Source organism: Serpula lacrymans, assembly GCF_000218685.1.
Source record: "Serpula lacrymans var. lacrymans S7.9 unplaced genomic scaffold SERLAscaffold_9, whole genome shotgun sequence".
Lineage (NCBI taxonomy): Eukaryota > Fungi > Basidiomycota > Agaricomycetes > Boletales > Serpulaceae > Serpula > Serpula lacrymans.
In genome coordinates, this window is record NW_006763298.1 from 1,398,252 (window position 1) to 1,424,125 (window position 25,874).

At 47.6% G+C, this 25,874-nt stretch overlaps 9 protein-coding genes across 9 annotated transcripts; 6 read left to right on the plus strand and 3 right to left on the minus strand.

The window, feature by feature from the left end:
• Positions 1-1,958: 1,958 nt before the first annotated feature.
• SERLADRAFT_439873 (uncharacterized protein) lies at positions 1,959-2,407 on the plus strand (the record flags this gene model as incomplete). Its single annotated transcript, XM_007320307.1, has 2 exons — positions 1,959-2,079; positions 2,133-2,407. The coding sequence occupies 2 exons, from the start codon at positions 1,959-1,961 to the stop codon at positions 2,405-2,407; spliced, it is 396 nt and encodes a 131-aa protein (XP_007320369.1).
• A 108-nt stretch (positions 2,408-2,515) lies between these two features.
• Positions 2,516-2,989, plus strand: SERLADRAFT_439874 (uncharacterized protein; the record flags this gene model as incomplete). The annotated part of the gene is made up of 1 exon (XM_007320308.1): positions 2,516-2,989. The coding sequence occupies one exon, from the start codon at positions 2,516-2,518 to the stop codon at positions 2,987-2,989; it is 474 nt and encodes a 157-aa protein (XP_007320370.1).
• A 2,587-nt stretch (positions 2,990-5,576) lies between these two features.
• On the minus strand, positions 5,577-7,095 carry SERLADRAFT_409559 (uncharacterized protein; the record flags this gene model as incomplete). Its single annotated transcript, XM_007320309.1, has 6 exons — positions 5,577-5,690; positions 5,786-5,896; positions 5,944-6,291; positions 6,348-6,507; positions 6,615-6,789; positions 6,840-7,095. 6 exons carry the CDS (start codon positions 7,093-7,095, stop codon positions 5,577-5,579), a joined length of 1,164 nt encoding a protein of 387 aa, XP_007320371.1.
• Positions 7,096-8,389: 1,294 nt separating this feature from the next.
• SERLADRAFT_471874 (uncharacterized protein) lies at positions 8,390-9,273 on the plus strand (the record flags this gene model as incomplete). Its single annotated transcript, XM_007320310.1, has 4 exons — positions 8,390-8,627; positions 8,688-8,968; positions 9,026-9,163; positions 9,264-9,273. Coding segments are annotated over 4 exons (645 nt in total), but the record flags the coding sequence as incomplete, so codon positions are not given.
• An 853-nt stretch (positions 9,274-10,126) lies between these two features.
• Positions 10,127-10,741, plus strand: SERLADRAFT_471875 (uncharacterized protein; the record flags this gene model as incomplete). Its single annotated transcript, XM_007320311.1, has 1 exon — positions 10,127-10,741. A coding segment is annotated over one exon (498 nt), but the record flags the coding sequence as incomplete, so codon positions are not given.
• A 682-nt stretch (positions 10,742-11,423) lies between these two features.
• Positions 11,424-13,702, minus strand: SERLADRAFT_416582 (uncharacterized protein; the record flags this gene model as incomplete). Its single annotated transcript, XM_007320312.1, has 4 exons — positions 11,424-12,909; positions 12,963-12,974; positions 13,036-13,107; positions 13,159-13,702. 4 exons carry the CDS (start codon positions 13,531-13,533, stop codon positions 11,884-11,886), a joined length of 1,485 nt encoding a protein of 494 aa, XP_007320374.1.
• A 123-nt stretch (positions 13,703-13,825) lies between these two features.
• SERLADRAFT_471878 (uncharacterized protein) lies at positions 13,826-14,654 on the minus strand (the record flags this gene model as incomplete). Its single annotated transcript, XM_007320313.1, has 1 exon — positions 13,826-14,654. One exon carries the CDS (start codon positions 14,428-14,430, stop codon positions 14,176-14,178), a length of 255 nt encoding a protein of 84 aa, XP_007320375.1.
• Positions 14,655-15,836: 1,182 nt separating this feature from the next.
• Positions 15,837-19,289, plus strand: SERLADRAFT_416584 (uncharacterized protein; the record flags this gene model as incomplete). Its single annotated transcript, XM_007320314.1, has 6 exons — positions 15,837-16,105; positions 16,150-16,264; positions 16,360-16,807; positions 16,858-16,947; positions 17,008-17,636; positions 17,669-19,289. The coding sequence occupies 6 exons, from the start codon at positions 15,837-15,839 to the stop codon at positions 18,404-18,406; spliced, it is 2,289 nt and encodes a 762-aa protein (XP_007320376.1).
• A 3,351-nt stretch (positions 19,290-22,640) lies between these two features.
• Positions 22,641-25,748, plus strand: SERLADRAFT_471892 (uncharacterized protein; the record flags this gene model as incomplete). Its single annotated transcript, XM_007320315.1, has 11 exons — positions 22,641-23,158; positions 23,221-23,393; positions 23,447-23,592; positions 23,655-24,636; positions 24,718-24,745; positions 24,808-24,816; positions 24,872-25,018; positions 25,081-25,208; positions 25,296-25,316; positions 25,392-25,492; positions 25,554-25,748. The coding sequence occupies 4 exons, from the start codon at positions 22,680-22,682 to the stop codon at positions 23,796-23,798; spliced, it is 942 nt and encodes a 313-aa protein (XP_007320377.1).
• Between the last annotated feature and the right edge of the window lie 126 nt (positions 25,749-25,874).

Genomic DNA, 25,874 nt, shown 5'->3' on the forward strand with positions numbered 1-25,874 from the left:
GGGTGCAACATGTTCTACTGTATTGTTTGCGGCAATGTCAAGGACAATTTTTCCCCCCATTGTCATGCACCAAAGTTGATTGGTAGCATGGACAGGTGTCAATAACGAAGCGAATATTCAAAAAGACTCGCCTTTGCGCCACACAGGCACAGTGCCACGTGGAATAGTAATTAATATTGCCTTTTTTGAACTTGTGGCTGATCAGCACCACCTCTATTAGGCAATCCAGTCACGCTCACCTTTGCTTTTCCATTCGGTACTTTCCGCGTTTTGGCATTTCGGCAAATTTTTGCATCACCACTGGCTACACATTGCATTGCGCCCTCGCTTTTGTCGTTTCCCTTACTCCCCTTCCTTTGCCTAGCCCCACCATGGGCCCCTTCCTCTCCTTTTTATTCTCACCTGACGGTCGTTTCTGGATCCCCATTCTAATCCACCTTTTCGTCACCTCCACCCTCCTCCTACTAGTATTCTTTGCTCCCCCACCATATCTGATGTCACCACTCTCTATCCACTTCTGTCGCCAATCTGTCAACCACCACGTGCCACTGCTGATATCAGCAAAGCCCCGGCGGCCAGTCCAAATAGGGCAACAGGTCCATCTTCATGATGTCGATCTGCCATCATATACTATCAAAACATCGGTCGCTCGTCTTGCCTGGTTGGAGCGTGGGTGGGTAGTTTTTGAGCTGGAGAAGGTTCATCCCCTTGCATCGCCCATGTTCATTGCTGTCCCATTCACTTGGGTACACTTATACTTATCTTTTGTCCATCGTCTTCGCTACAGCTACACCTACCACACGCTGCCTGGGACTCACTTGTTCCAAATTGGGACTACTCCTCTCCCTCCCTCGTTTGACCAGGTGGTCCAATACAACCAGTCCATTGGTAAGGCCATGGAACTGTCGGATTTGGACTAGGTGGTGGACCGGTGGCTCCAGTTTCTTTTTTTTCAGCAGAACATTCATCTACAGTGTGATTATTTTTGATTTTTCAATCATTTTTATGGACACATATTTTTTAGAATGCCTGACTGACAATAAAGGAACTGTGTTGATACTGATAGTATTTTGCCTTGCCCTTTTTTTTTACTGCATCTTCCCATGACATCATGATTTTCCTGCTCTCTTTTTGCTATTGGGACTTTACTTTATGGCTGTACAAACCTGTGACATTACTCACAGCATTCATTGTTCTATCCCTTTCTTTTCCTTTTTTTGACAATCTTATCCTGTACTACCTATGCAGGATTTGTCAGTGTACATTCCTTCCTTCACGTTATTTCTCATTCTTTTTGCACAGCTATACTGTGCGTAGCCTACTTTTCTTTCACTATATAAACCCCTGTATTTTACCTTGTAAAAAAAACAAGAACTCAAATCCAGACTTCTTCTCTAATCTCAAGTTCACTACTCACTACTACTTGTGATCCAGTGTGGTCACAACACTTCCCACTGCTACTACTGTCAACTGCTGTCATCGTCACTCGTCACTTTTGAAAGTGATTGTCATCCCTTTTGATTAAAGTCCTTCTGAGCACTACAGTCTGTGCGTCAGGAGCCTGCTATCACTGGGAACTTTGTCACCTCATCATATTGTCATTCTCAAACCTACCTTGTGCTACTATTAGCAAGGTAGTGCTCGTCTATACTCGCCACAAAGCCCCTATCTTCCTGCATTCCAACTATCCCTCCTCCTCAAAACCACACACCCATACATCTTTGGGTTTTACTTTGAAGGATCGTTATATGTACCACCCCACGAACAACCAGACCACTCCACTGTTCTAGGAGGCAAAGCCCATAAACAAGTTCCGTGGAATCTGGGAGGATTGTGTGTTAGTTTGTTTTTGTGTGTGTTTTTTTTCTAACAACAGTTCTCATCATCGACACCATGCACATGCTTCGGCAAAAGTAATTGAAGCATGTCTCCACATCTTCAAGAATACATCTGAAGAGATGGCCTTGAAGATTGATGGCTACATTACCTCAGACATTGGAGGACTTCTCAAGATCTCTGGTGGGCGGAAGAGCACACAAATCAAGTCCGAGATCTGTGATCTCATCAAAACAGGACTTTGTATGTATCCTTACACTGGATTTTATATTTTTCAAGTGACTGACTAGTTCAAGGCAATATACTACAACAGGAACGTGGCTACAACGATAAAGACCTCCCTCTCATGAACTATGCCAACTACAAGAAGCTCGTCTGTGATCATGGCATTGAGCTCGTCGGATGGACTGAGAGAAAAGTGGTTAACCCGGGACAAATACAAACCACTCCAGCATTGGCTTATCTACTGGATGCGCTCCAGAATGGAACTTGCTTCTGGAAGGTGCTTAGTGAAGCCGAGTGGGAAAATAAAAGAAAGGAAAGGCTCACAGGAGCAGGAGAGAAAGCATGAGCAACACGATCGGACAAAGGAAAGCCAAAGAAGGGAAAGACAGGTGCTCATTACAAGAGCAGTGCTGTCGTGGAGTCGGATGACAATGGTGAGGCTGACAGGACCCATATGGCAGATGTAGGTAGTGCAGCAGGGAGCTGCACTGAGCCGTCGGAGGAGGACACTATGTCCAGCAACAACCAGTCTCTCGCACAAGGGATTGATTACATCACAGTGATTTCCTCACCACTGACTGTTGTCAGTAGAAGTTCTACCGCCTCAGCTAATGCCACCACTACATTCTCTTTATCCAGCCCAACCATCTCCCAGTCATTGTCAACCCTGCTGCCAGCCAGTAGTGGGTATTACACCACCCTGCTTCAAAGGCTGGATCCAACCTTACCAGATATTGGATTCAATGCCAATGACATTGGCCTTGACCCGGACCTTGACCCTTCACACTACCGGTGGGACAGCCTTTGGCTACCTCAGGGAGACCTGTCATCAATCAACATGTTTCCTTTGGACCAGGCCAATGTATCCGGATCTGCCTCAGAACCTCAAACTCCGAACCACACATGTATACGGCCTTGTGAGATGTAGACGTACTGTATTTGGTGCACTCTACTGGTATATACTTGCTATGCTGCGGATGAATGTCCTGAGTTGAGAGTTGTTGATCTACCAGTAAAAGCCATATAAAATAAGACAAATAGATAACTACCATTATATTCTTCTACTTCTGGATTGTAGTAGTGTAGCGAGATGTTATTCTATCATGTTGGAAGCCTATAAGATGCTGTCTGAGATTTGCTCTTGCTACCTACAACAATGAGCAGACATGCCGGAGCTGATCAGAACTTAGGGAAATCTCGGGACGCGTTCATAATGTGTTCATCATGTGCAAAGTTTCAACACACCTTCGGGATAGCATGCCAAACCACTTGCTGTGGGCCCAGTTCACCAGGAAATTTACCTCAAGTGCTGGTACAGCTGGTGCTTTTGCTGGACTGCGCTTACCTGCCAATTGACACTACTTAGCCTCAGTGCCCAATGAGGGCATCAGGCCTAATAAGGGTTCCTGTTGATGTCAGATAGGTGGCAACACAAGGGGATGAACCTTCTCCAGCTCAAAAACTACCCACCCACACTCCAACCAGGTGAGACGAGCGACCAATGATTTGATAGTATATAATGGAAGACCGACATCATGAAGATGGACCTGTTGCCCAATTTGGACCGGCCTCCGGGGCTTTGCTGATATCAGCAGTGGCACGTGGTGGTTGATAGATTGGCGACAGAAGCGGATAGAGAGTGGTGACATCAGATATGGTGGGGGAGCAAAGAATACTAGTAGGAGGAGGGTGGAGGTGACGAGGAGGTGGATTAGAACAGGGATCCAGAAGCAACCGTTGGGTGAGAATAAAAAGCAGAGTAAGTGACCCATGGTAGGGCTAGACAAAGGAAGGGGAGTAAGGGAAACAATGAAGACAAGGGCGCAATGCAATGTGTAGCCAGTGGCAACGCAAAAATTTGCCGAAATGCCGAAACACAGAAAGTACTGAATGGAAAGCAAAGGTGAGCGTGACTGGATTGCCTAATAGAGGTGGTGCTGATCAGCCACCCACAAGTTCAAAAAAGGCAATATTAATTACTATTCCACGTGGTACTGTGCCTGTGTGGTGCAAAGGCGAGTCTTTTGAATATTCACTTTGTTATTGACACCTGTCCATGCTACCAATCAACTTTGGTGCATGACACCGGCTGCATAAAGAAAACGCCATGGATATATATGAAGTCTTTATAGCAAAATTACCCAGAAAAGCAGAAACCCGGCTCCATTTATTGCAACAGGAAACAAGAAATAGAGTGGTCTGAGGAACTGCTGCTTGGTTATTGTTGGGTCTGAAGTTGGAAGAGACTCAGTAAGTCCCCAGGCCCCTGGGATCCCGGGAATACATACTTTTTGAATACTGAGTAACTCTACCTAAGAGGATACAGCTTCAAATATATGCAAAACAAATCAACAAAAAGGGCACAACTGCAGAAAAACTCAAGTTAGAGGAAAGGCATCAATGCCTGCTCTCCCATGTAGATACTTTTAACCTCAAGGTTGAAAGGTATCTAGGTAATATTGATATTTCCAAGTTTCTTGAGGAGGTCCTGGGGTGGCCAAACTCCAACAAAGACAACAATGCAGAAGACATAAATCTGTTTGACCTCCCGGGCTCCTTTGATGGAAATAATGAGCCTATTGACAGGAGAAAATTGGTGTTACCCTCTAACCTAGGAAAAGGCACTTGCAAAATTGAAGGCCTACACCATCTAGTAAGCCAGGAGCTTACACTCTGGGAAGGTCAGGCCAACAATGCCTTGCATTAGATACATATCCTACTGGGTCAAAAAGTCTTGTCTGTTCAGGATGAAGGTGAGAGTGGCTTGGGGCTCTCAAAAGAAAAAGTTGAAGGCTTGGGCAGATGTTACCCACGTGGAAGCCAACGTCAAAGTCCCCTCAACCATATATAAGAGAGCCCAGCATGCAATCATATCTCTGGGGTGCCAGGCAGAAATATTACAAAAATATCAAAAGCTCAAACCAGACCACCTCAAGACAAGTACCCAGCTCATGAATCCCAATGCAACTGGACTCTGCAACACTGCATTTCCATGGTTTTGGAGCATGGATCTGAAAGGTGACACCTTCCAACAGACCTGGATATCTGAATGTATGTGCCCCAGCCCAGTTTCACAGTATCACACAGCTAACATTTAGTAATAAAATACAGTTTACTGGGTTCACTGGCTAAGAGCAAAATCCTTGTACAATAGGTGGATAGAAGAAGATATTCTAGTGTGCCTCAAGATGAAGTGGACAGTTCAGTATTTTTAACATCAAGCTAAGCATTGGAAGGGTTTTTGAGATGCCAATAAGATGAAGGCTAAACCCGGCCATGTAGCATATGCAGAGAGGCAAATCAGGATGTGGAACCAGTTCTCAGAACAGGCAAAGGACTCATTCCAGAGGTTAGGCATAGTGGTTTGAGGGAACTAGAATAGTGGACCACAATTTAATAGAAACCTGGGGTTCATTATACTATGTAATGGTAGTCCAGTATTCCCGGGCTTTGAAGTGATCTAGTGTTCCCAGGCTTTGTAGTAATCCAATGTTCCTGGACTTTGTAGCAATCCATTACTTCCCGGGCTTTGTAGTAATACAAGATTCCCGGGCTTCTACTTGCTCCTGGTATCCAACTGCAGGGTGCCCAGGTTTCACCCTTTTCTTTGAGTGAGCTACTACAAATTGCTACAAATTTCCAGCAGTGATGTACCCAGATCAAGACAGTTCAGCTGCTATTCCACATCTATAACTGCATAACATGATCATGTGAAGGTACTGACCATCCCAGGGTCTCCACCCCATACATTGTATGTATATACTCCCTCATGTAATATACAAAACATATTCTCTCTCCACTGCAGGATGAAACCCCATGATTCAGCAACTTCCCACTAAATGCAGCAATAGTCCCACTATCAAACTTGAAGCAAAAACCTACCCCAGTGGGCTCCAGAATGGCCTCATCATAGTCTCCTACGCTTGCCAACATGTTATACCACTCTGCTTTGGATAGACAATCCCCGTGTACTGGCATCTCCTGGTTGCTGATGATAGAAAGTGCATTGAAGACCAAACTCCATGCCTTTAGTACCATCACATCATCCATATGGTCCTCAAACTGTCCTGGCACCTCCCAGGCCAACTCATAGAGCGCAGGGTGAGCTACACGCAAGATTGCACTCATGAGGGCCCCGGTCTCCACAGAGGATTGCAACCACAGTTCACCGGTGCCCGGGGGTGTAGATTTGCAGAGGGACTGGGAAGCTCGTGGAGCCTCTCCAGTTTGCTGTGGTGGAAGTTTTATTAATTGTAATGTATAGATTATAACACAATAACACAAACTTCATGGCCAAGTTGCAACCATGCTAGGGATAAGTCTATCAACCCAAAAGGGAATAGCTGACACTCCCTGGGATTTTTGTAATATTTGGAAGATTGATGCCAGCTCTTTGAGGGCTTCTTGGGGTGTTTGCTGTCCATATTTTGCTTGAGATGCCGTAGACTATCACACATACTTTGCTAAATATATTATATCCATGTAAGTATTTTGCTTGACCATGTAAATATATTTTCACCTATCTGTCCTCAGTGAGGATGCCCTGGAGGTACCATAGCACTATTCTTCCGTGAATGTCTATTATGATGGAAGGGATTGTGATGATGCCAATATCTTTTGCAGCGGGTAGATATTCCTCAGATATACTCTGTTTGAGCTTATTGTTCTGGCCGTTATTACAAGGGCCCGCCTGCTCTGCATACAATGTTGCATCCCATTGAATATTCACTACTTGGGTATTCATCAGTAACACCTTTGGTGCAATACAAATGACTTACTCTTTGTGAGATATGCAATCACTAACACCCCAGCTGCTCTTTTACATTTGCTAACAAATGTTCCCAGGAGTTTTGCATTCCAATCCCACTGGGATCCTGGCTCTGGCTGGAGGAGGTTGGGCCCCTCAGTGTGCATGTGAATCAATGCTTGCCGAAAGTGAAATAGCACACATTGTGCTGCAAGTTCTGTAAACCGCAATTTCCAGCTGGATGGAATATCAGAGGGAACGGATGGCTTGGGGGTCTGAGGACTCATGGTGTTGCTGTAGACAAAAAAAAATATGTGGGTTGTCTAATAAATCATTACTGGTCAGTATATTATATAATACAGCATTTCAGAAACATGTTGTTCAAGCATGTGCACTATGGTCCTAGAGAGCCTCCCAGCAACAAGACACCACCAGATTTGGAAGTGATGAGATATTTGCATATCCAACATCAAATGAAAATGATGCCTAAAAAGGTGAGAGACAGGTTTTCAATGAGCGAACTCTGATCCAGCCCGGTTGTCTAAGCTGGGTCGTTTTCAATGAGCACACTCTCACCCAGCCAGGTCGTTGATGATGGGCACAATAATATCATGTCTAACATGGCCCGGCTGATACACTTTGCTGGACTCCGCTGGCCCCATCTATGTAGTAATATTATCAGGTAATAATGCCCCATCTAAGATGAGGAATTATAACTATATGGGCTGTTTTTCCCTCCCCTCTCATCTCCTCTACTTACAGTAATTATTCAGCTATGTTGGGGGTGGAGATTGATTGTGTTGTTGGATATTTGGTCCCTCAGGGCGCGGGAACAGGCATGGGAGAAGGATTCCTCTGGCAAACGAATGCCATAACAACGTAAATGCATGCTTCTTATATAACAAACATATGTAAATATCATGTGAAAGACAATGATAGCCACAAAAGGCCAGTTGTAATCAAAGAGTAAAGCTTCGGGCGAAGCTCCGAAGTTCGCTTACATAATATAATTTCTACATGTGTATTTCTGAAGAAGCTGGGTACTAGCTGTCATAATTGCGTTGTGCTGTATAGTACCTGATAAAAATTCACTTGTTTTGTTCTCAGAAAAAGTCAGTCATACCATTGATGCTTGTGAGATTATATTCAGATATATTCAGGACTCTAGTGATATATTCTTTGCCACTCAGATGTAAGTAGCATATCTCAGAAATGTAGGACTGACATCAAGGCACACATATACACTGCATCTCACTAGCACTAAATTTATTCATCTACCATCAATCTGAGTCCTCCATCTATTCATATGACATGTGTATAGCATAGGATCCCAGACTTATGACTCAAAATTCCGCATTGTACACCCATTTAAGATGTCAATTCTACAGATTAAAAATACCTTGAATAATTACTTAGAAGTGCCAGGTCAGGGTTCCGCAGGATATAATCCAAAGCTTTTTCGTAATTTATTCACATCGTAACTTTCCTCTGTAAGAAGGAGAGGAGCTAAATCACGTGCACGATAGAAAATCCAGCCATCAGCGCGAGTTATAGAACGGCCCGCCAAACTCGTCGCAGCCGCGTTGACCACAAACGACGATCATGAGCTTAGTACCCAGCGCACCAGCGTCCAAGCGACTAAAGCTCGAGTCTTCACCATCGCCATCCATAGAAGAGCTTGAAGAGAAAACAGCTAACAGCTCCATAGACTCTTTAGACCAGGACCACTGTAGCATTTGTCTGCAATCACTCGTCGATAGAACTGTTATTCCTACATGTGCGCATGAATTTTGCTTCGAGTGTATCACTATCTGGTCGGGTAAGGCTTTCGTTTCTGTTTCCATATGACTGTAGCTGTGCTGACGTCTATTTCTCGAAGAACAATCTCGAAAATGTCCTTTATGCTCACAAGTCATTGGTGAATACCTTATTCATCATATACGTTCAACTTACGACTACCAAAAATACTATCTCCCTCCCGCACGAAATTCACCTGCCCCACAAAGACCTTCAGCCGATACTCGTGTCAGAGCATTACAGAGTAGACGAAGAGAACGTCGATGGGGGCGCAGAGAGCGCCAAGAAAGGGATGAAGCCGACCAGCTGGATCGTGCAATAGCTAGAAGACGCTGGATATATGAACATGGCCTCTACGCAAAGGTATACCGCGGTCTCGCTCGCACAACATATATGCTTACGCTCTTTCCACACGCGCAGCATGTAGCATCCAATGCATTCACTCGTTATCGTCCCTACCCCACTCCCGCCCAATTTTCAACATCACCCGATCTCATCAGTCGCATGACCACCTTCCTCCGGCGTGAATTACAAGTATGGGCCAATCTAGATGTCGAGGTCAGTCGTCTCACTTTAGTTCAACAAATGATCAGGAAACCGCACCTGCCCGTGTAGCTCCTTTCGTGCACAAAATTCTAACAGTACCCTTGACACTTAGTTTCTAACGACCTTTACTATCTCGCTCATGAAATCGATTGATATCCGCTCTGAATCTGCTGTGAAATTGCTAGCCGAGTTTCTGGACATGGATGCTCTTTATGTTGAAGGTGGTAGGCATGTCAATGCCGAACATTTTGCACACGGTGAGATTAATTTATAATTCCCTCACTGACAACGCCGACTGTGCGGCTTGCCATCGTATAAATTGCTTTGAAATTCATCCTATATTTCGTACCTCTCATACTCCCCTTGGACTGCCCAGAAATATATAGCTATCTGCGAAGTCCATACCGTGACTTGAACGTGTATGACTCAGTCGTCCAGGTAAGCAGCGCTAGACGTCCTTAATTTCCGACTCCATTAATCTCTTGCTATTCGCCTTGCAGTATGACACACCTCCTGACGTCCCTCCTCCCCATCATCCTCAGAGGGTAACACGGTGGCGAGAGGCGTCGTCCCCGCGTTCGTCGTCTCCTGATATTGAACTGATTTCTTCCCGTCATGTCTCTCGTTCGCGGTCCCCGGTACGGCGGCGTGAAAATAGAAGATCACATTCTGGTCATGAGATTTCTAGACATACCCAGAATAGGTCCGCGGAGAGGTCCTACAACCGAACACGGCGTAGTCGGACTCGCAGTGGCTCTCCCATTTCTTATCATCACGAACTTGGGCGTAGTCCAACTTCTATGCATGGTCATCCCAAACGCCCGCGGGATGATGGAGAGTCAAGCGAGTATATGCGGCAAGAAAAAGGCAAAGGGAAAAATAAATACCAACACTCGCACTCCCCATTAAATAACGCCACACGCTCCCAAAATCCCTTGGCTGGACCGTCGTCTACAAGTGACATAGTAGAGAATGACCACCGTAGTGAGCAGCCGACCTCAAAATACCGGCCGGAGGAAAATACTCCACCTAAAGTGGGTGATGAGCTCAATGTTGGTTCTTCTGCGGGCATATTACAGGCCGAAGCTCCAATGCCTTTAGACGGAGACTCAACCATAAGCATGCTTGACGCGAGATCTAATAACGAGACCCCATCTGAATCTATTGACGCACCTCGCAATCAACCGAACGGGACTGCCCGTGCACCTCGTAATCGCACACTTGCACAATCAGTGCAAGCACATCTTTCTCACAATTCTTCAAACCTTCGATCCAGTGCCTTGCGCCGCAGACCCTCGGGCAACGACCGCATTTCTACGGATCCTACCTCTCAAAGTGACAGACAGGAGCCGTTGTCGTGTTCCCTAAACCCTGGCGCAAATGACAGACCCTCGTTGCTTACGCGGTTATCAGACCATGGCCAGGCGTCTGGACCACAACGCGACTCACACTCACACGAGTCTCATGACCTCACCACTATAACTGCCGCGGTTCAAACCTTTACAGATCCTTCGTTATTGCCACACTCCAATGTCGACGATGTAGAGAACAAAAGAAAACTAACCGCTCCGGAAATTATGGCCCGCACGCGCGCTAGATTGACAAAGTTCAAGGAAGAGCAATCTGGAGCAACTTCGCCGTCTCCCTCTACAACCGCTGATCGGAGCAAAGACTTGGAAAAATTTATTGTATCATCACGAGCCATATGTGTACAGGACGACGACGCTGTCGCTCAACCCCTCTGCCCTAGTACAACGGTACACGAGGGTGTCGGCTGTCATAGCAGCGTACTACAGGACGCAACGGACGGTACAACCTTATGCCCACCTTCCATGAGTCGGGCCACGCGGTCGACTCTGCTGAACAGACTGACGGAAGAAAAAAGACTGGTCCAGAATCAAATATCGCCATCTTCTGCTTCTTCGAGCAGCCCGCTTAACAACGATGAGCAAATCGGTCATTCATCTGGTCAAGGCGACTGGACAGTTGCTGATGTGGAGGCAAGACTACGCACACGAGCCCAGTTACATGCACGGCTCGCGGTAGCAAAAGGGTCGGTAATTGCTCACTCGAATACTCAGAAGAGTCTACGTGGCAATGGTAGCAATGGTGATGCTAAATCTGGCAGTAGAGAAGAAGCCCTAAGAGTCAAGTTGCGGGAGAGACGGAAATAGTGAGGATATGTAAGATGTTCTTTCTGTGCCTTCTTTTTGCTGTCATGGTATTCTGTATCTGTAGTTTCCTAATCGTCTTTGCTTCTCTCTGAATTGTCGGGTAAAACATTATCATCGTGTTTCGTATTGAGATATAAGAGATGGTGTATATGTACGAAGGTATATCAGTTGACTGGTATTTAGTTTATAAGGGTGTAGGCTAAAATAGGTAGGAGATAAGGATGATATTGATGGTTGAACAACGCACTTGAATGAGGTACATGATAAAAGAAACATTTTATAGTAGTTGTACTAGGATTAGTATGCGGAGTTTTGTAGTAATTAGCAAGTTCGTATTGTTTCTGAAATTGATAGGATGCGAAAATTGAGACAACAATAAGCGACAGCAGGGAATGAACGATTAGGGTGTACGCAGTGCAGTAAAAGAGCGAAAGGAGATTTGGTGAAAAGAAGAAAAAAGTGGCTTTCATCGTAGTTTTTCGTGAATGATGCGTGGATTTAGAATCGTGGCGCGAAATGTTGGGTGTGCGGCGCGAGGGGCGTCATGCATACGTTTTTTTACAGAGCATCGTCGCGATCTTGGAACGCGTCGTCTGAATCCCCCGGAATATCATCCGTAGAGGCAGGTGAAGGAGGATACTCATCCCTTTCCTGGCCGATGGAAGTCACGTCGTGGACAGGGTCAAAGCGACCTGACCGGGACGATGATACTGGCCGTAGTGGACCTGAGGACATGTGATACGGTCTGCCCCCAGATGCGGACGGACCCCCTGCAGCATGGAAGTTCCCGCTCATAGAAAGGGAGGATCGGGGCCCGATGGACCAGGGAGAAAACCCAGGTCGGGAGAAAGGGGAAAAAGTCCGAGGGTCCCACTGAGGCTGTGGTTCCAACGCGAAAGGAGGAGGAATGACGAAAGGTGCAACTCTCCCGTGGTGGGAAGGTGGGGATTGATATTGAGTAACGTTTCCGGCTGGGTGCGAAAGTAGCGGTGCAGGGCTTCGGGGAGAGGACGAAGGATAGGGCATGGCGGTGCTGCGGAGGTGTGGCGCACTAAAGTCGAGAGGAGGTAATGCTCTGGGATGTGCACCCGGAGTCTCATCAGAGGCGAAGGGGCGAAGCAGAGGGCGGGGCGCCAACGGACGGATGCCCAAGGGAGCAGGTATGTTTTGAAAACCCTCAGACGCGCGAGAGGACGTGTATGAATCAGGCGAAATCATGTGGTCCGGACTGCGATGCCCCGAAAGCGGCTGACCTCGTTCTCGTATAGGAGAAGCAGGATGATATTCTGGGTTCCACCCCGGCATGCCGGGACCTGAAAGCTGTGGGCCTGCGTCGAAAGATCTTCGTTGTGTGTCTTCGTAGATTGCTCGCTCAGCACTGGAGTCGCGGGTGCGACTGGGACCTGCTATGCCAAATGGGTGTTCCGAAATGGGATAGCTAGAGCTCTGCTCGGAAGAAGGGTGGAATGAGGCGGTTTCTGAAGGAGCGGACGTGGGCATGTTTGGGAAAGGACCGTACTGTGGAGGACGCGTCAAAGGAGCGGAGCCTTCGCTACGTGGACGTCTGGCTTTCTGACGTTGGTTCTGGGCTGAGCGTCAATACGTGACAAAAAGAGGAATATGAACGTGGGACCCACTTGGAACCAGATCTGGACGTGGAGGGTGAGACCGGTGTTTAGATGACGGTAGAAGAGAGGAAGGAAGACAAACCTGTACTTTGCGGGCGCTCAGGCCAATCTGACGTCCGACTTCCTCGCGCATGGCAGTTGTAGGAAAGCGAGACTGGAAGTAGGAAGTTAGGATGGAGACGGGGTATGGGGGTGAGCGACATACCTGGGCCAGGAGGGCATGGAGGACTGCAGACTGGTGGGGAGTCGTGAGAGTACGGGTGCGTTTCTTTTTAGGAGGTGCTGTGGTGGGTGCGGACAACTCTGACTGCTGGCTGCGCTCTGCCTCTGTCTCGTTGTCTGCCAAGCCGCTCTGTGAAGAGGAGTCTGAGTGTGCAGAGGAAGGGGGATCGGCTGTGGTCATTGCAGCGTGCGACGTCTGTCGTCGCAGTCTCTTTGGTGGGCGTGGGTCGTGTTCTGGCGGGGTATGGGGTGGTCTGGGTGTGCGTGAAGGAGGTGGTTCGTCTGGTGCTGGTGTTGTGGACTCGTCGTGTAAAGTACGTCGTGAGCGGGGAGACGGAGGGATATTAGGAGGAGACATTCAGAAAAAGCGAGGAAGGAATGGATGAAAAGCAAAGCCAGAGGCTCAGCACATCTGAGGGAGACCGGGAAGAGGAAGAGAGGATATGTAAAAAAAACAAGGAGCGCGGGTGGTAGCTGATCCTTCATTAAGCTTCATTGACGATAATAAAAGTAACCGACAGAGAGCCGATCTTTGGGTTTATCGTCACCGACTCCCGGCCTTTCCTGCGGACAATCCCTCCGCAAAACATATCCCCTCCTATATCCGGCCTCATCTCCCACTCACACCGCGCGACCGTGCACAAATAAATACTCGCCAGCTCTCATGGCAACCAACAACAGTCCTTACGCCATCCACCAGGTACCCTCTCCTTTTCCTCACAATATGCTCGCAATATACCCACATATCCCATCATTAATCCTCATTAAACCTCCATTAAACCCTATATCCTCCTACTGCTCCCGCTTTCAAACTCCGTGGCCTCCCCCCAGATCGAGACTCTCCAGATCCTCATGGGAACTCTCCTCAATTTAATCTCTATGTTCTGGCACAGGAACAAAAGAAGAACATCTTGCCGACATATCCAACCGTGCCTCGCCAACAACACCGACATCACCATCCAATTCATCACCCTCTCCCCGTCCTCGACAACAACTCCCATTATCTTTCCCGAGCGAGCTCGTCACCAGGTGCAATCGCCATGACATCTCCCTCCTCGTACCCATTGATACCGGCGCTCTTCATCTTCCACCATCCACACTCGTCGACATGTGATAATTTTGGCTTGGAAACCAGTCTCCCTCCACAGGACCCGCCTCCCATGACGCAAATATAACCTCTACGCAGACCATAACGGCACCGCAAACGATATCGACACCGGCACAGCGTCCCTACATTACAAATCTCCCTCGACATCAATTCAACACCCCGGCAGATTGCGCTCACTTATCCGCGGACACCCTATCCACCATATTCAACAAGTCACCGCTAACGTTTCCATGGTGGACACCAAGCGGGAATGTAAGGCGGAGGTGACATATGCTTAATCAGAACACCCAAGTAGCACGTTGTGATCGGACAAAAGGTACCCACATGTATTTGGCATTCAGAATAACTATAGTAGTGAACAAGGTTGCAGAAGATATGTAACAATCTCGTGATGGTACGTACCCCAGTCGTACCGCACGTCGGACCACAAGTTTAAACTAAATCCCCGCCTTGCTAAGTCGCATAACGATAACCAGCTTGATGCTGTGTGTCACATGCGGTCACTATGATATTGGCAGGTCATGGAAGACGCCCCATTGTCATGCAGACAGTCCTATGGCCGATCAGAATCAGTAAATGCCCTTTCTTCAACATAGTAATGCACTTACAGCAAGGAGTGAATGAATAAGATACCGTCGAGAGAGCTTCGAGTTGTATGTCTAATCGGGTCTCGAGAACGATTCCATCTTCCATCTCGCTTTCGACCTCTGTAAATACGACCGATCATTGATCAAGATATCTCGTCACTGCATCTTGTTGGACGAAGGAGCTCTCCGAAAGCCTCGACCGTTGTCAATACCTAAAATGTTGTTGGACAGCACAAAAGGGGCCAGAAAAATAAATCCTCACGGGTCACTCCTTCCATCCGCATCCTCGATTCTTAACGGAGACAATGCGAGGGTTTCTTTGCCTCGACTGTGAGAGTTCGTTCACTGCGGGCAAACCAGTGCGTGTAAATATGTACATTCCGTTGTGGTGCAAGATATATATTCGAGTCGTTGTTTCGGCGACGGAGTGAAGCAGCGATTCCATCGGGTTTTCGACGTCACGGATCTGAGCCATGTTGAATTGATTCGGAAAGAGGCGGGAGCGACTCGGACGGCTGCACTCGACTATGTGACAGGTCGTTTCAAGTTCAAGTTCAAAAATTTGCAAGGATCGCGCCCAAAAACTCGTCCCTGAACCCAAAGGCATGCTACCGCAGCTGATGGCTAATATTGAATCTCGTGAAAATAAACATCCACAGAATGACTGTTTCAAATGACTCACCAAGCTAAAACACTAATTGTGCAGTGCAATGAGACCGAAATACTACTGTATTGGTGCGTACTGCCTTGTAGTTTGACGTTGGAGTAGAATTACACTTTAGAACGCGGCGCGAATATGATATCGTGAGATGGGCCTTGCAGTCCTCGGAACACGACTCGGATAGGGACATGAACTTGAAACAAATATTACTTACGCGTGTGTGGCTCAAATCGAGAATCACGTGATATTTTCCTTTCCTGCAATCAGTTATCGCCGAAACCTTACTACCGACACCAAGTTTGAGCATGGAAGATTTCCAGTACTTGTCAGCCAACGAAAACTACGCTGAATCTTCCCTATCGACCCCTCCAAGTAGACAAAATGGCACCCATTCTTCAGGGATTACTTTGGTGCTACCACCGCTCAAGCTAGGAAGGCCGGTAAAAGGAGGGAAGAAGGTGAAATCAAAGAATGGGAGCTCCCTCCAGGATCCGGAGGTTCGAAAGATCCCGCGACCGGTCAAACTGAAGCCCTTGAAAGAGGTTTTGACAAAGCTAATCACTCAGATCAAGAAGTAAGCTTATCTATGTCACTTTTCACTCGATCAGAATTGACCAGGAGGGACAGGAAAGACGATTATGCATTCTTCATATCACCTGTGGATCCTGCCCAGATTCCGGGATATGCAGATGTGATAAAACGTCCAATGGATCTTGGAACTATGTCTGCGAAGGTTAGCCACTCGAGGTATCGATCACTTGAAGAATTCGCTGTCAGTCTTTTATCTCGAAGCCTGTACCACGTTGTCTGCTAACGCACGCTCCGCAGGCCGATTTCCGTCTAGTCACTTCCAATGCAAAGACGTTTAATCCGCCTGGGACGATATATCACAGCGAAGCCGATAGAATAGAAGTATGGGGCTTGGACCATATCTCAAAAGCTGCGGGCACTGTCATCGAATACGAGACGGATTGGAATATAGAGATCGAGCAAGATGATGAGGCGGCTCTTAATGTGGATGATGATGACGATGGTGCGCATACCATGACACCGATGGATGTCGACGGCAGTGCTGCGGCATCGCCAGCTCCATCGTTGATGACGCCAGTCACACAAACGAAACGAGGTCCACGAGGCCCGTACAAGAAAGGAGCCGCACCCACCATCTCTGAAAGTATCGACGCCGAAGGGCGCCTCCCCGGCTCTAAAGACGGCTTGGGTGCATTCCCTCCAGAGTCAGACTGGGCAAAAATGATGCTGTCACTGAAATTGAAAGGTGTGTATGTAAAGTAGCTCATGGCTAGTGCGTGTGCCAATTTTGTGCAGGGAAGCGATACCGCACGAAAAAGGAAAGACTCAGAATGGAGAAAGGGGGTCCTCCCTATTGTCCTGATGGTAGTCTTGATTACACTGAAAGTATGCTCCTCTTTTTTCATGTATTTTTGGGGCTTTGCTCACTCGATTGATCCTATCAAGTGGAAGATCCCTTTTCCATCCTCTCTTCTCTTGTCCCAGATTCTCCTCGCCGTCCTCAACTCACTCCGCTCTATCCACCGCTACCCCCAGAGGTCTCCTCGGAGGGATCTCTTCCACCCCCGATCAGTGCACCCCTAAAGCGGCCTTTTCTAGAGATTTCTACAACAACAAAGGACACCAGTTCCGTATTACCAAACAAGAGGCGACGTCATTGGACTATCATGCGGAATGCTCCCGCGCGGGGAAAAGTAAAAGAGAAAGACGACGAGTGCTTCACCCCGGCATGGAAAGTCCCACGTGAACCCAATAATACTGATTATGGCTCTTTTGGGACGTTGGTGGGTGAGGTTGCTGAAGAGACCGGTGCGAAGGATGTTTCTACTGCTTTGGGATCTGAGAACAAACTGTTTTCCGCCATCCGTTCGTCTGTGGAGTCTAAGATTAGTGACTCGGAAAATGGCGCAGATGCTTCATCAACGGGGGATGAATATTGGACCGATGGAAGGGCAGTTGAAGCAGAGCAGTATATTACGGATATTGTTTTTGGAGGTGTAGATGGCTGGGCATATGTCAGGAGCTTGGCGGCTTTCATGGATGGTTCAGATTTATCGGTGAATATGACAGTTTATGTATTTTTATTGTAACTAAATCTTGTTTACAGCGGCAGGATGATGTGTCGTACCCTCTTGGGAAGCCACTGGTAGACTATGTCTCGGACATGATATTGGATCCTATAACGGAAGGTCGGCACAGCGTTCTGCGCGAAATAGCCGCCCACCTCTACGACTGCGCTCGGCCGGTCTCGCCATCGCTCTCTTCCCAGCTCTCGACGTCATTAACCATATACCCACCTGCATTCAAAGAGCTCAACGCCTTGCGCCAAATTTACGCGCAGCAGCTCGAGATGGCCACTCTCATTCGCGGCCCTGCAGAGTTATTTGTCGCAGAGAATGAATGGGCGGGCGCCTCGTATAAAGAGGAGAGACGAAAGAGGATGGAACAGGAGCGCGAGCGCGCTCTAGAGGCGTCTCTGACGAAGAATGCCGCTGAGTACCTGGCGCTTGCTATCAAGAGTCACAAGGAGGACGAGACGCCGACGAGCAACTTGGCGCTGTATGAAGGGCCTGATGTCATGGATCACGCTCTGACGTTCTCTGCTGATGCGATCATGGAGCTGAGCGGTAGAATTGACGAACGTGAATCACAAGTGAAGGCGGAGCCGGATGTGGAAGAAGGTGGATCAATAGACGTTATGGGCGCTCATGACGAGGATCCGTCACTTAGAAAGATCAGGCTCAATTTGCTGGCTTTGGCGAAGAGGGCACCGTTGGACAAGATAGCTAACTTACCTGCAGACCTTGTTCCGCCACACATACGTAATTATGTGCCAACTATATGATGGCTCAACACTGTCTTATCATTATGAAAGTAAAAATTGCTGTAGATTATTTTACAAAATGAAAATAGTAACCGTCGGGATCCTTTACAGCGGAAAACGTCCCAGAGGAAAAGATCAGCAAAAAAAAATCGGTAGAAGATACAGAGCAAATACATCTGCAAGACAAGTGTGAAGGGGTACTGTGCGTGACGACAAACAACAGAGAGAGAGAAAGCAATACAGGTATCATCAATCCAGAGATTAGAACGTCCGGATTTCTCCACTACCGTAGCGGGAGATTTGCTGGGGGTTCCAGCGTTTGGCTAAACTTATAGCATCACGTATTCTCTCTCTCATCGCTTCTACCTGCCAATTTTCGTAACTTTGATAGCCCATCGGCCAACAGAGCTTGAACAACCATTGCTCCAATATTTGTGGCGTCCATTGTACACCGTTAAGTTTCGTTCCGTGTCGTAGCATTGCAACGATATCTGTTGGATCTTCTTTCTTGTAGCGAACTAGTTTCAGCGCCACGCCCCAGAACATTGTGACACTGATCAGAGTCAGGCCGGTAGACTTGTAGATAGTGTTCATGGCGAGGTTATTAGGTTGCTTAGAATCGTAATAAATGGGGTCGTATAATTGTCCTTTCGTGCTGGGAACCAACGGTAGGGTTGATAAGGGTTTGGCTGGAAGGGTGAATCAGCGATGACACTCACTCTCGAGCAAAGGGAAGGGCTACGTCAGGATCAGCATTCATCCAGTCGGTCCTGTCAGCAAGTATCAGTACAGTGCTACGCCATGGAGCGAGTCATACGTTGAAATTTAGAACATACCCTATGCGAAATTTTTTTGCGGTGGCAGAGATGCAAAACTGGAGCTTGTCTTCGGCGTCGTAAACCCCAGCCTTTCTCCACTCGTGACCAAATGCTCGCTTGATATAATCTATATCGCGAGTTGTTCTGCGGGTGCTTGAGGTAGAAAGGGAAGGATGAAGAATCATAACGGCTCCACCGTGGATAAAAAGTCGAATGGGCCTGCCAAAGACATGCAAGACTCTAATGGAAAGATCATGGAGCAAGTCTAGGAGCATGGTTCTAGATAGCTGTATTTCATTATGTGACTGGGGTGAAGGAAGGGACATGGGAAGCGCGAGGGAGGAGCACTAGCGTGCTAGGGAGCATATAAAGAGACGGAGGCTGGCAACAAGGGCTCCTTATATGGCTGGGAGTCTGAGACGAACCGCTGCCTAATACGGCTCAAGCGGGTTGTTTGCTTTCCCTTCAGAAACGTGTTCAAGGCATTGTCTCTCTGTCATTGGTTGTGCCGCACGTCCCGAATAGCTATAGATATTACTCATATGCTGCATATGCGGTGCTGGCAGGCCCACTAACGGGCACGCCAACTTTTGATAAACAGGATATCTGTCATGAGACATTTCAGTTGTTGCGGGATGATAGGGTTCACAGTGTCACTGCCAGCAGCGTGTCGGCATTTCCCGGCCACATATTGGCCTCTGCGTTAACGGCATACATGTCCTTTTCTCTTTTGTCTTCATTCCTAATCCTATGACAAAAGGAACAGCAGGACCGTACCATGTCCCAATCTCCTCAAATCGGGTCATCGGGTGCTATCAAGCCAATCGACACCCAGTCTATTCACAGAATCACGTCCGGTCAAGTGGTCGTTGATCTCCAGACGGCAGTAAAGGAACTGGTCGAGAACAGCCTCGACGCCCAGGCGAAGAGCATCGGTATGCTGCGGCACTTTAAAATACTCTTCTCAAAAGTACCTAATACCCCAAAAAAGAAGTTCGGTTTCACAACTATGGACTGAAATCCATTGAAGTTATAGACAATGGGAGCGGTATCAAGGCAGACGACTACGATGGCATTGGTTAGTCTGTCGACAGCTCTTCGGTACCGTGGCTGATGTTGTTAACGCACAAAGCGCTGAAACATTATACTTCCAAACTTACTTCGTTCGAGGACCTGTCGACGGTTCTCACCTTCGGGTTTCGCGGAGAAGCTTTATCATCCCTCTGTGCTTTAAGTAATGGTATATCCGTTGTCACTGCCACTGCTGCCGAGACGCCCAAAGGCACCGTGTTGGAGATGGACAGAAATGGAAAGATTCAAAGCAAGGGCAAGACTGCCAGGACGGTACGTTGACGCCATAGATGCCGCCGGGCTACCCGCCAGTGACTCGAATTTTACAGCGGGGGACTACGATCATCATCAAGGAGTTGTTCAAACCACTGCCAGTCAGGCGTAAAGAATTGGAGAGAAATGTGAAGAGGGAATTTGGCAAAGCTCTCAATCTTCTTTATGCCTATGCCCTTGTGCCCTGTGCCAAGGCGGACAAGGGTATCCGTCTTACTGTTACAAACCAGCCCGACGGAGGGTAGGTCGGTGCAGCTCGCAACACCTGTTAATTGCTCACGCAATCCATCACAACAGCCGTAAGACACTTCAACTGAAGACTGATGGATCGCCATCTACAAGGGCATCAGTTACAGCTTTATGGGGTCCCAAAGCGCTCGACAATGTCGTTGAGTTGGATCTCACTTTCCAGATGGAGACAGAAAAGGCTGTGCTGAGGCGTCAGAGTACTGGAGACGGTGACAGGTGAGGGCTATTGCCGTACCACTGAATACAATTTAATGGCGCCCATGACTCCTCAAGCCCAACAACCATCTGTGTGCGCGGCCTCATCTCGAAGTTTTCTCCTAGCTGTGGAAGGGCCACCACTGATAGACAGTTTTTCTTTATAAACGGACGTCCGTTCAGTCCGCCCAAGGTAAGAATAATGTGCCGAACGCTTCTAATCGTCATTATTTTTATCCACACCCTAGATCCAAAAAGCGTTCAATGAGGTGTACCGTTCTTTCAATGCCAACCAATCCCCTTTTATAGTCGCGGATTTCGTTATCCCGACCCGTAGGTTTCTCCAGTAATCCTTCCAGCGCTATTCTTATGCTGTCCAAGATACATGCGATATCAATGTAAGCCCTGACAAACGGACAATCTTTCTCCACAGTGAGGCGAATCTTATACAGGCCTTGAAGGTTTGTCCTTGGAACAGGCATCACGTATCGTTGAAGTTACTTATAGCATTGTGTTCGTTTTAGTCTGCACTGGAAGACTCCTTTTCATCTGCCAGATCCACGTTTGCAGTAGGTACTCAAGGCACACAGCAAACCCTCATGTCGCAAGTTACTCGCCGTAACCTTACTGCAGCCGAGAACATTGCTAACGAAGACGCAATGGACCGCCGCCACACTCTGGCTCCGACAGACTTGGAACAGCAAACACCGCTCGACAAAGAAGATATTACTATGGGCGAACCACACCTTCTTGTAGATAATGAAAATCAGAACGCCAAAGCAGGTGAATCGGCATCTCAGCAGGATACTACCGCAGAACTGTCTACTGCAGTCGATGTTTCCAACAGAAGTCCTCTTAGTTCACCTGTACAGCCAGCACCGCCTCCTCTGTTTTTACCTGATTCAGATGACCTTGATTGCGCCGAGCCTCCCCAGGAACAAGTTGTCCCAGACCAGGCTCAGGACGATGAGATGGATGAAAGTTATTTATCAAGACCTCAGGTTACAGCAAGCCATGCTGTAATTTCTGATGCTGCTTCATCAAAGCAAACTTCGCCTCCTCGACGTCAACTCCCGACTACCGCACAAACTAATGGGACGCCGAAAGCCCCTGTCACGGAGACAATAGTTTTGCCATCAATGGTACGCATCAGGAGTAAGGTTTCTTCCACTTCAGTGTCAAATAGTGCTGTAAACTCCAGTCATGGAACATCGCGAGATGGCTCTGCCCAGATGGTGCTTAGTACTAAAGGGGCATCATGGAACCTACGCCGCGGGGCTGATGCAGAGAAAGATGTAGAAGGCGAAGAAGGTCCTCCACGCAAAAAAGTCCGCCGGGAAAATGTGAAGGAAAGTCTTCGTACGAAATTGAAAGCCTTTGCGAGTAACAGTGGGCGGGTTGCGTCTCCTGAAGTAGAAGAGGAAGACGAGCTTGCGGACGACCAAGACGAGATTGACCATCCTCACAAAGGATCAAAGGTTAATCGCCAAGTTACTGAGGCCACACGCAACGAGCTCGAAGAAGCGGATGACTCTGAAGAAGATGATACCGTGATAGCTGTTGATAGCGGTTCGGCGAAAGCCCCAGTGCCACAAAAGCGAAAAATATCTTCTGCACGCGGACGACCGACTGAAACCGATTCACAACGAGTGATCGATCTTACAGCTCATGAAGACCGCGATACGGAAATGACTTCGACTTTGGCTGCAAGTTCTGTGGCAGGCACATCCCGCTCAGGGGCTAAAACAGTTTCAGGCGAATATGCACGAAGTTCGGATACCACCAATGTCACTCTTCGTTTTGATTTGCCCCGAGTAACGGAGACTTGGCATCAGCTTGGGGAACAGCTATCGAAGAATCTGAGGGCTAACGTACCAGCTGTGGGACTTGAATCCTTCTTAGAGGTTGATGCTGGACTGACCAATACGGAAGATGATGAGAAAGCGACAGCGGCTCTATCTCGTACCATTGGCAAGGAGGACTTTGATACCATGAAAGTGTTAGGCCAGTTCAATTTAGGATTCATAATCGCCCGTAGGCAGAAGTCGATGGAAGCGGAAGGCGATTTAGATGATTTATTTATCATTGATCAACATGCTGCTGATGAGAAGTACAATTTCGAAACGTTGCAACAGACTACGGTCATTGAATCACAGAAGCTCTTCAGGTGAGGATGCCTGATGGCGTAGTATATTTCCTTTAACTATATTGGTTGTTCGGTTTCCACAGGCCCCGGGTATTGGAGTTGAGTGCAGCAGACGAGCTGGTTGCTGTCGAGAACCTCGAAATTCTCCAAAGGAACGGCTTTGACGTGCAAGCTGACGATGCCACTTCAGGACCTGGATCCCGGCTTCAGCTACTAGCTCAACCAGTCAGTAAAAACACGCAGTTTGATATCAAAGGTGGATCTCGTCAACTCTCATGCTTTTTCTTTACTGACATGTGATATGTCTAGACCTAGAGGAACTAATTCATTTACTGCAAGATCGCCCGGCCGGGACTATGGTCAGATGCTCAAAAGCTAGGGCGATGTTTGCGATGAGAGCTTGTCGCAAAAGTATTATGGTTGGCATGCCACTGACTCACAACCAAATGACGTCGGTACGTCAACTACTTTATGGTCCGGCATCTTGTACTTCTAACAGTTTCACTTTTCGATTCAGGTCGTTCGACATATGGGGACAATGGATCAACCATGGAACTGCCCCCATGGAAGGCCCACTATGAGACACCTATCGGATCTGCGTAATATCCGAGAGGGAGAGCGGGTTGAGCGAACGATAGACTGGGCAATGTCAATGCTCTGACTGTCCTTGATAATCGAACTGCTTCATAGTTCATAATATCTGCTTCTTATCTAAAGTATCTTCCATTATTATATATAGATCACATCTGTGCGAACATATTTTGTACCTCGTTCATGTGGAGCTTGACACTAATCTTACTATCACGTTTTCTGATGACCCACGTTAGTTTGCGTTGACGCCACATTCAGCATCTTGTTTCCTGCCATACCCTTGCGATACTGATGTCTATTCACTCACTCAAGCGAGATCAAACTAATCTGGCATGGGACAATAGGTATGGACTCTTCTTGAGCAATGTGAGACTGGTCTGATCACTAGTCGTAGCATACCTCCCGTCATCCACATCGCTTCTGGTGACACGGTCACCTTTGACTGCTTGGATGCATCAAATGGTCAACTTACGGCAGACTCGACCAAAGACACAGTTGGCACTATAAATCTATCACTATTTGACCAGGTAAACGGCCCTGTCTATGTTCGTGGTGCTACTCCAGGGGATACCCTGCAGGTGGATGTCTTGTCAATCGAGACGGGCGATTGGGGTTGGACAGCAGTGATCCCTGGATTTGGCCTGTTGGCTGATGAATACACTGAGCCAGCCCTGAAAATATGGAAGATAGACCAAAGTAAAGGGTTTACATGGTTTGACGAGGCGAGGGGAATGAAAATACCGCTGCGACCATTCGCGGGCGAAATGGGAGTTGCACCGGGAAAGAGTGGAGCATTCTCAACTATACCCCCGTATTGCACGGGAGGCAATATTGATACGAGACATGTGACGGTTGGGTCCACTCTGTACCTTCCTATTGAAGCCGAAGGTGCACTGTTCTCCATAGGGGTAAGCACCTGCCACATGATAAAAATCAGATAATCTCGTTTCTAGGTTGGTGATTAATGTTAATACCCGATTGTGATGTAGGACGGTCATGCTGCCCAAGGAGACGGAGGTAAGATATGCTGCGCATGTTTAGTTCCGTCATCTGATTAAAACCTTGGGTTTATCATGAAGAGGTTTGCGGTTCGTCTGCTATCTATCTAACCGAGGAACATGAACTTACAATCTGAGATGTCAGGCACTGCTATCGAGACGCCAATGAAAGTGACAGTTCGATTGACTGTGCGGAAAGATAAGCCCTATACGAAGACCCCGCATTTTAGTTGTACCTCTGCTGCTGCACCTGAGGGCATTGATTACTATTGCACGACTGGTGTTAATTCAGGTGAGATTGGCGTATGTGCATCGTTAGCTATGACTGATTATAATACGCCGTTATGCCCGTAGATATCAAGGAAGCCACACGAGCAGCTGTACGCAACATGGTCGAGTACCTAACTAACGAATACAATCTGGACAAGGTCGAGGCGTATATGTTGTGTAGTGTTGCCGGTGATCTGAGAATGCACGAAGTGGTATGTTAATCTTTGTCATGGGTGTATATGGGTTTTGATGGAAGAAAAACATTGTTCCGTTCCTCTTTGATTTTTGTTCTATTGTAGGTCGATATGCCGAATTACGTGGTGAGTATGAGCAGATTTTCTCGAGACTCCACGTGCAGATCTTTTAGCTGACGGAGAATCTTTGAATTGGCAAAGGTGGGGATGATGATGCCGAAATCTGTTCTGGGGCATTGACCACGAGGATTTGATCCAGGGCTGGCCTCGAATCGGCCAGTCCTGGATGTTGAAATGTGTTGGTGGGCCGCGATGTGTGTTGCAGAAGCGGGACAGGTCCGACTGATGGTGTTGACCTTTCAGTACTAGTTAATAGGCAGGCTGTGCAACCGGGCCCTATGAAAGGAATTAATACACCGCAGTAAGACATGAATCATTTTAGCTATCAAATGGTATCAAGCCAAGCAGTATAAGTGGACGTTTGATGGCAAGATCATTTAACAGGACATGTACATATGTCTTTTCCTGCACTTGCTGCAAATGTAGTACTAATCATGTGAAAGGATTGGCGCTCGCTCCCAAAGTGGGTGGGCGTCTCTGAGCACAGCCTGGATGGCGTCTTGAGCCGGTCGGACTCGGACGGGCCTGTGTTCTGCCTGGGCATTTGCTCACTCGAACCGTTTC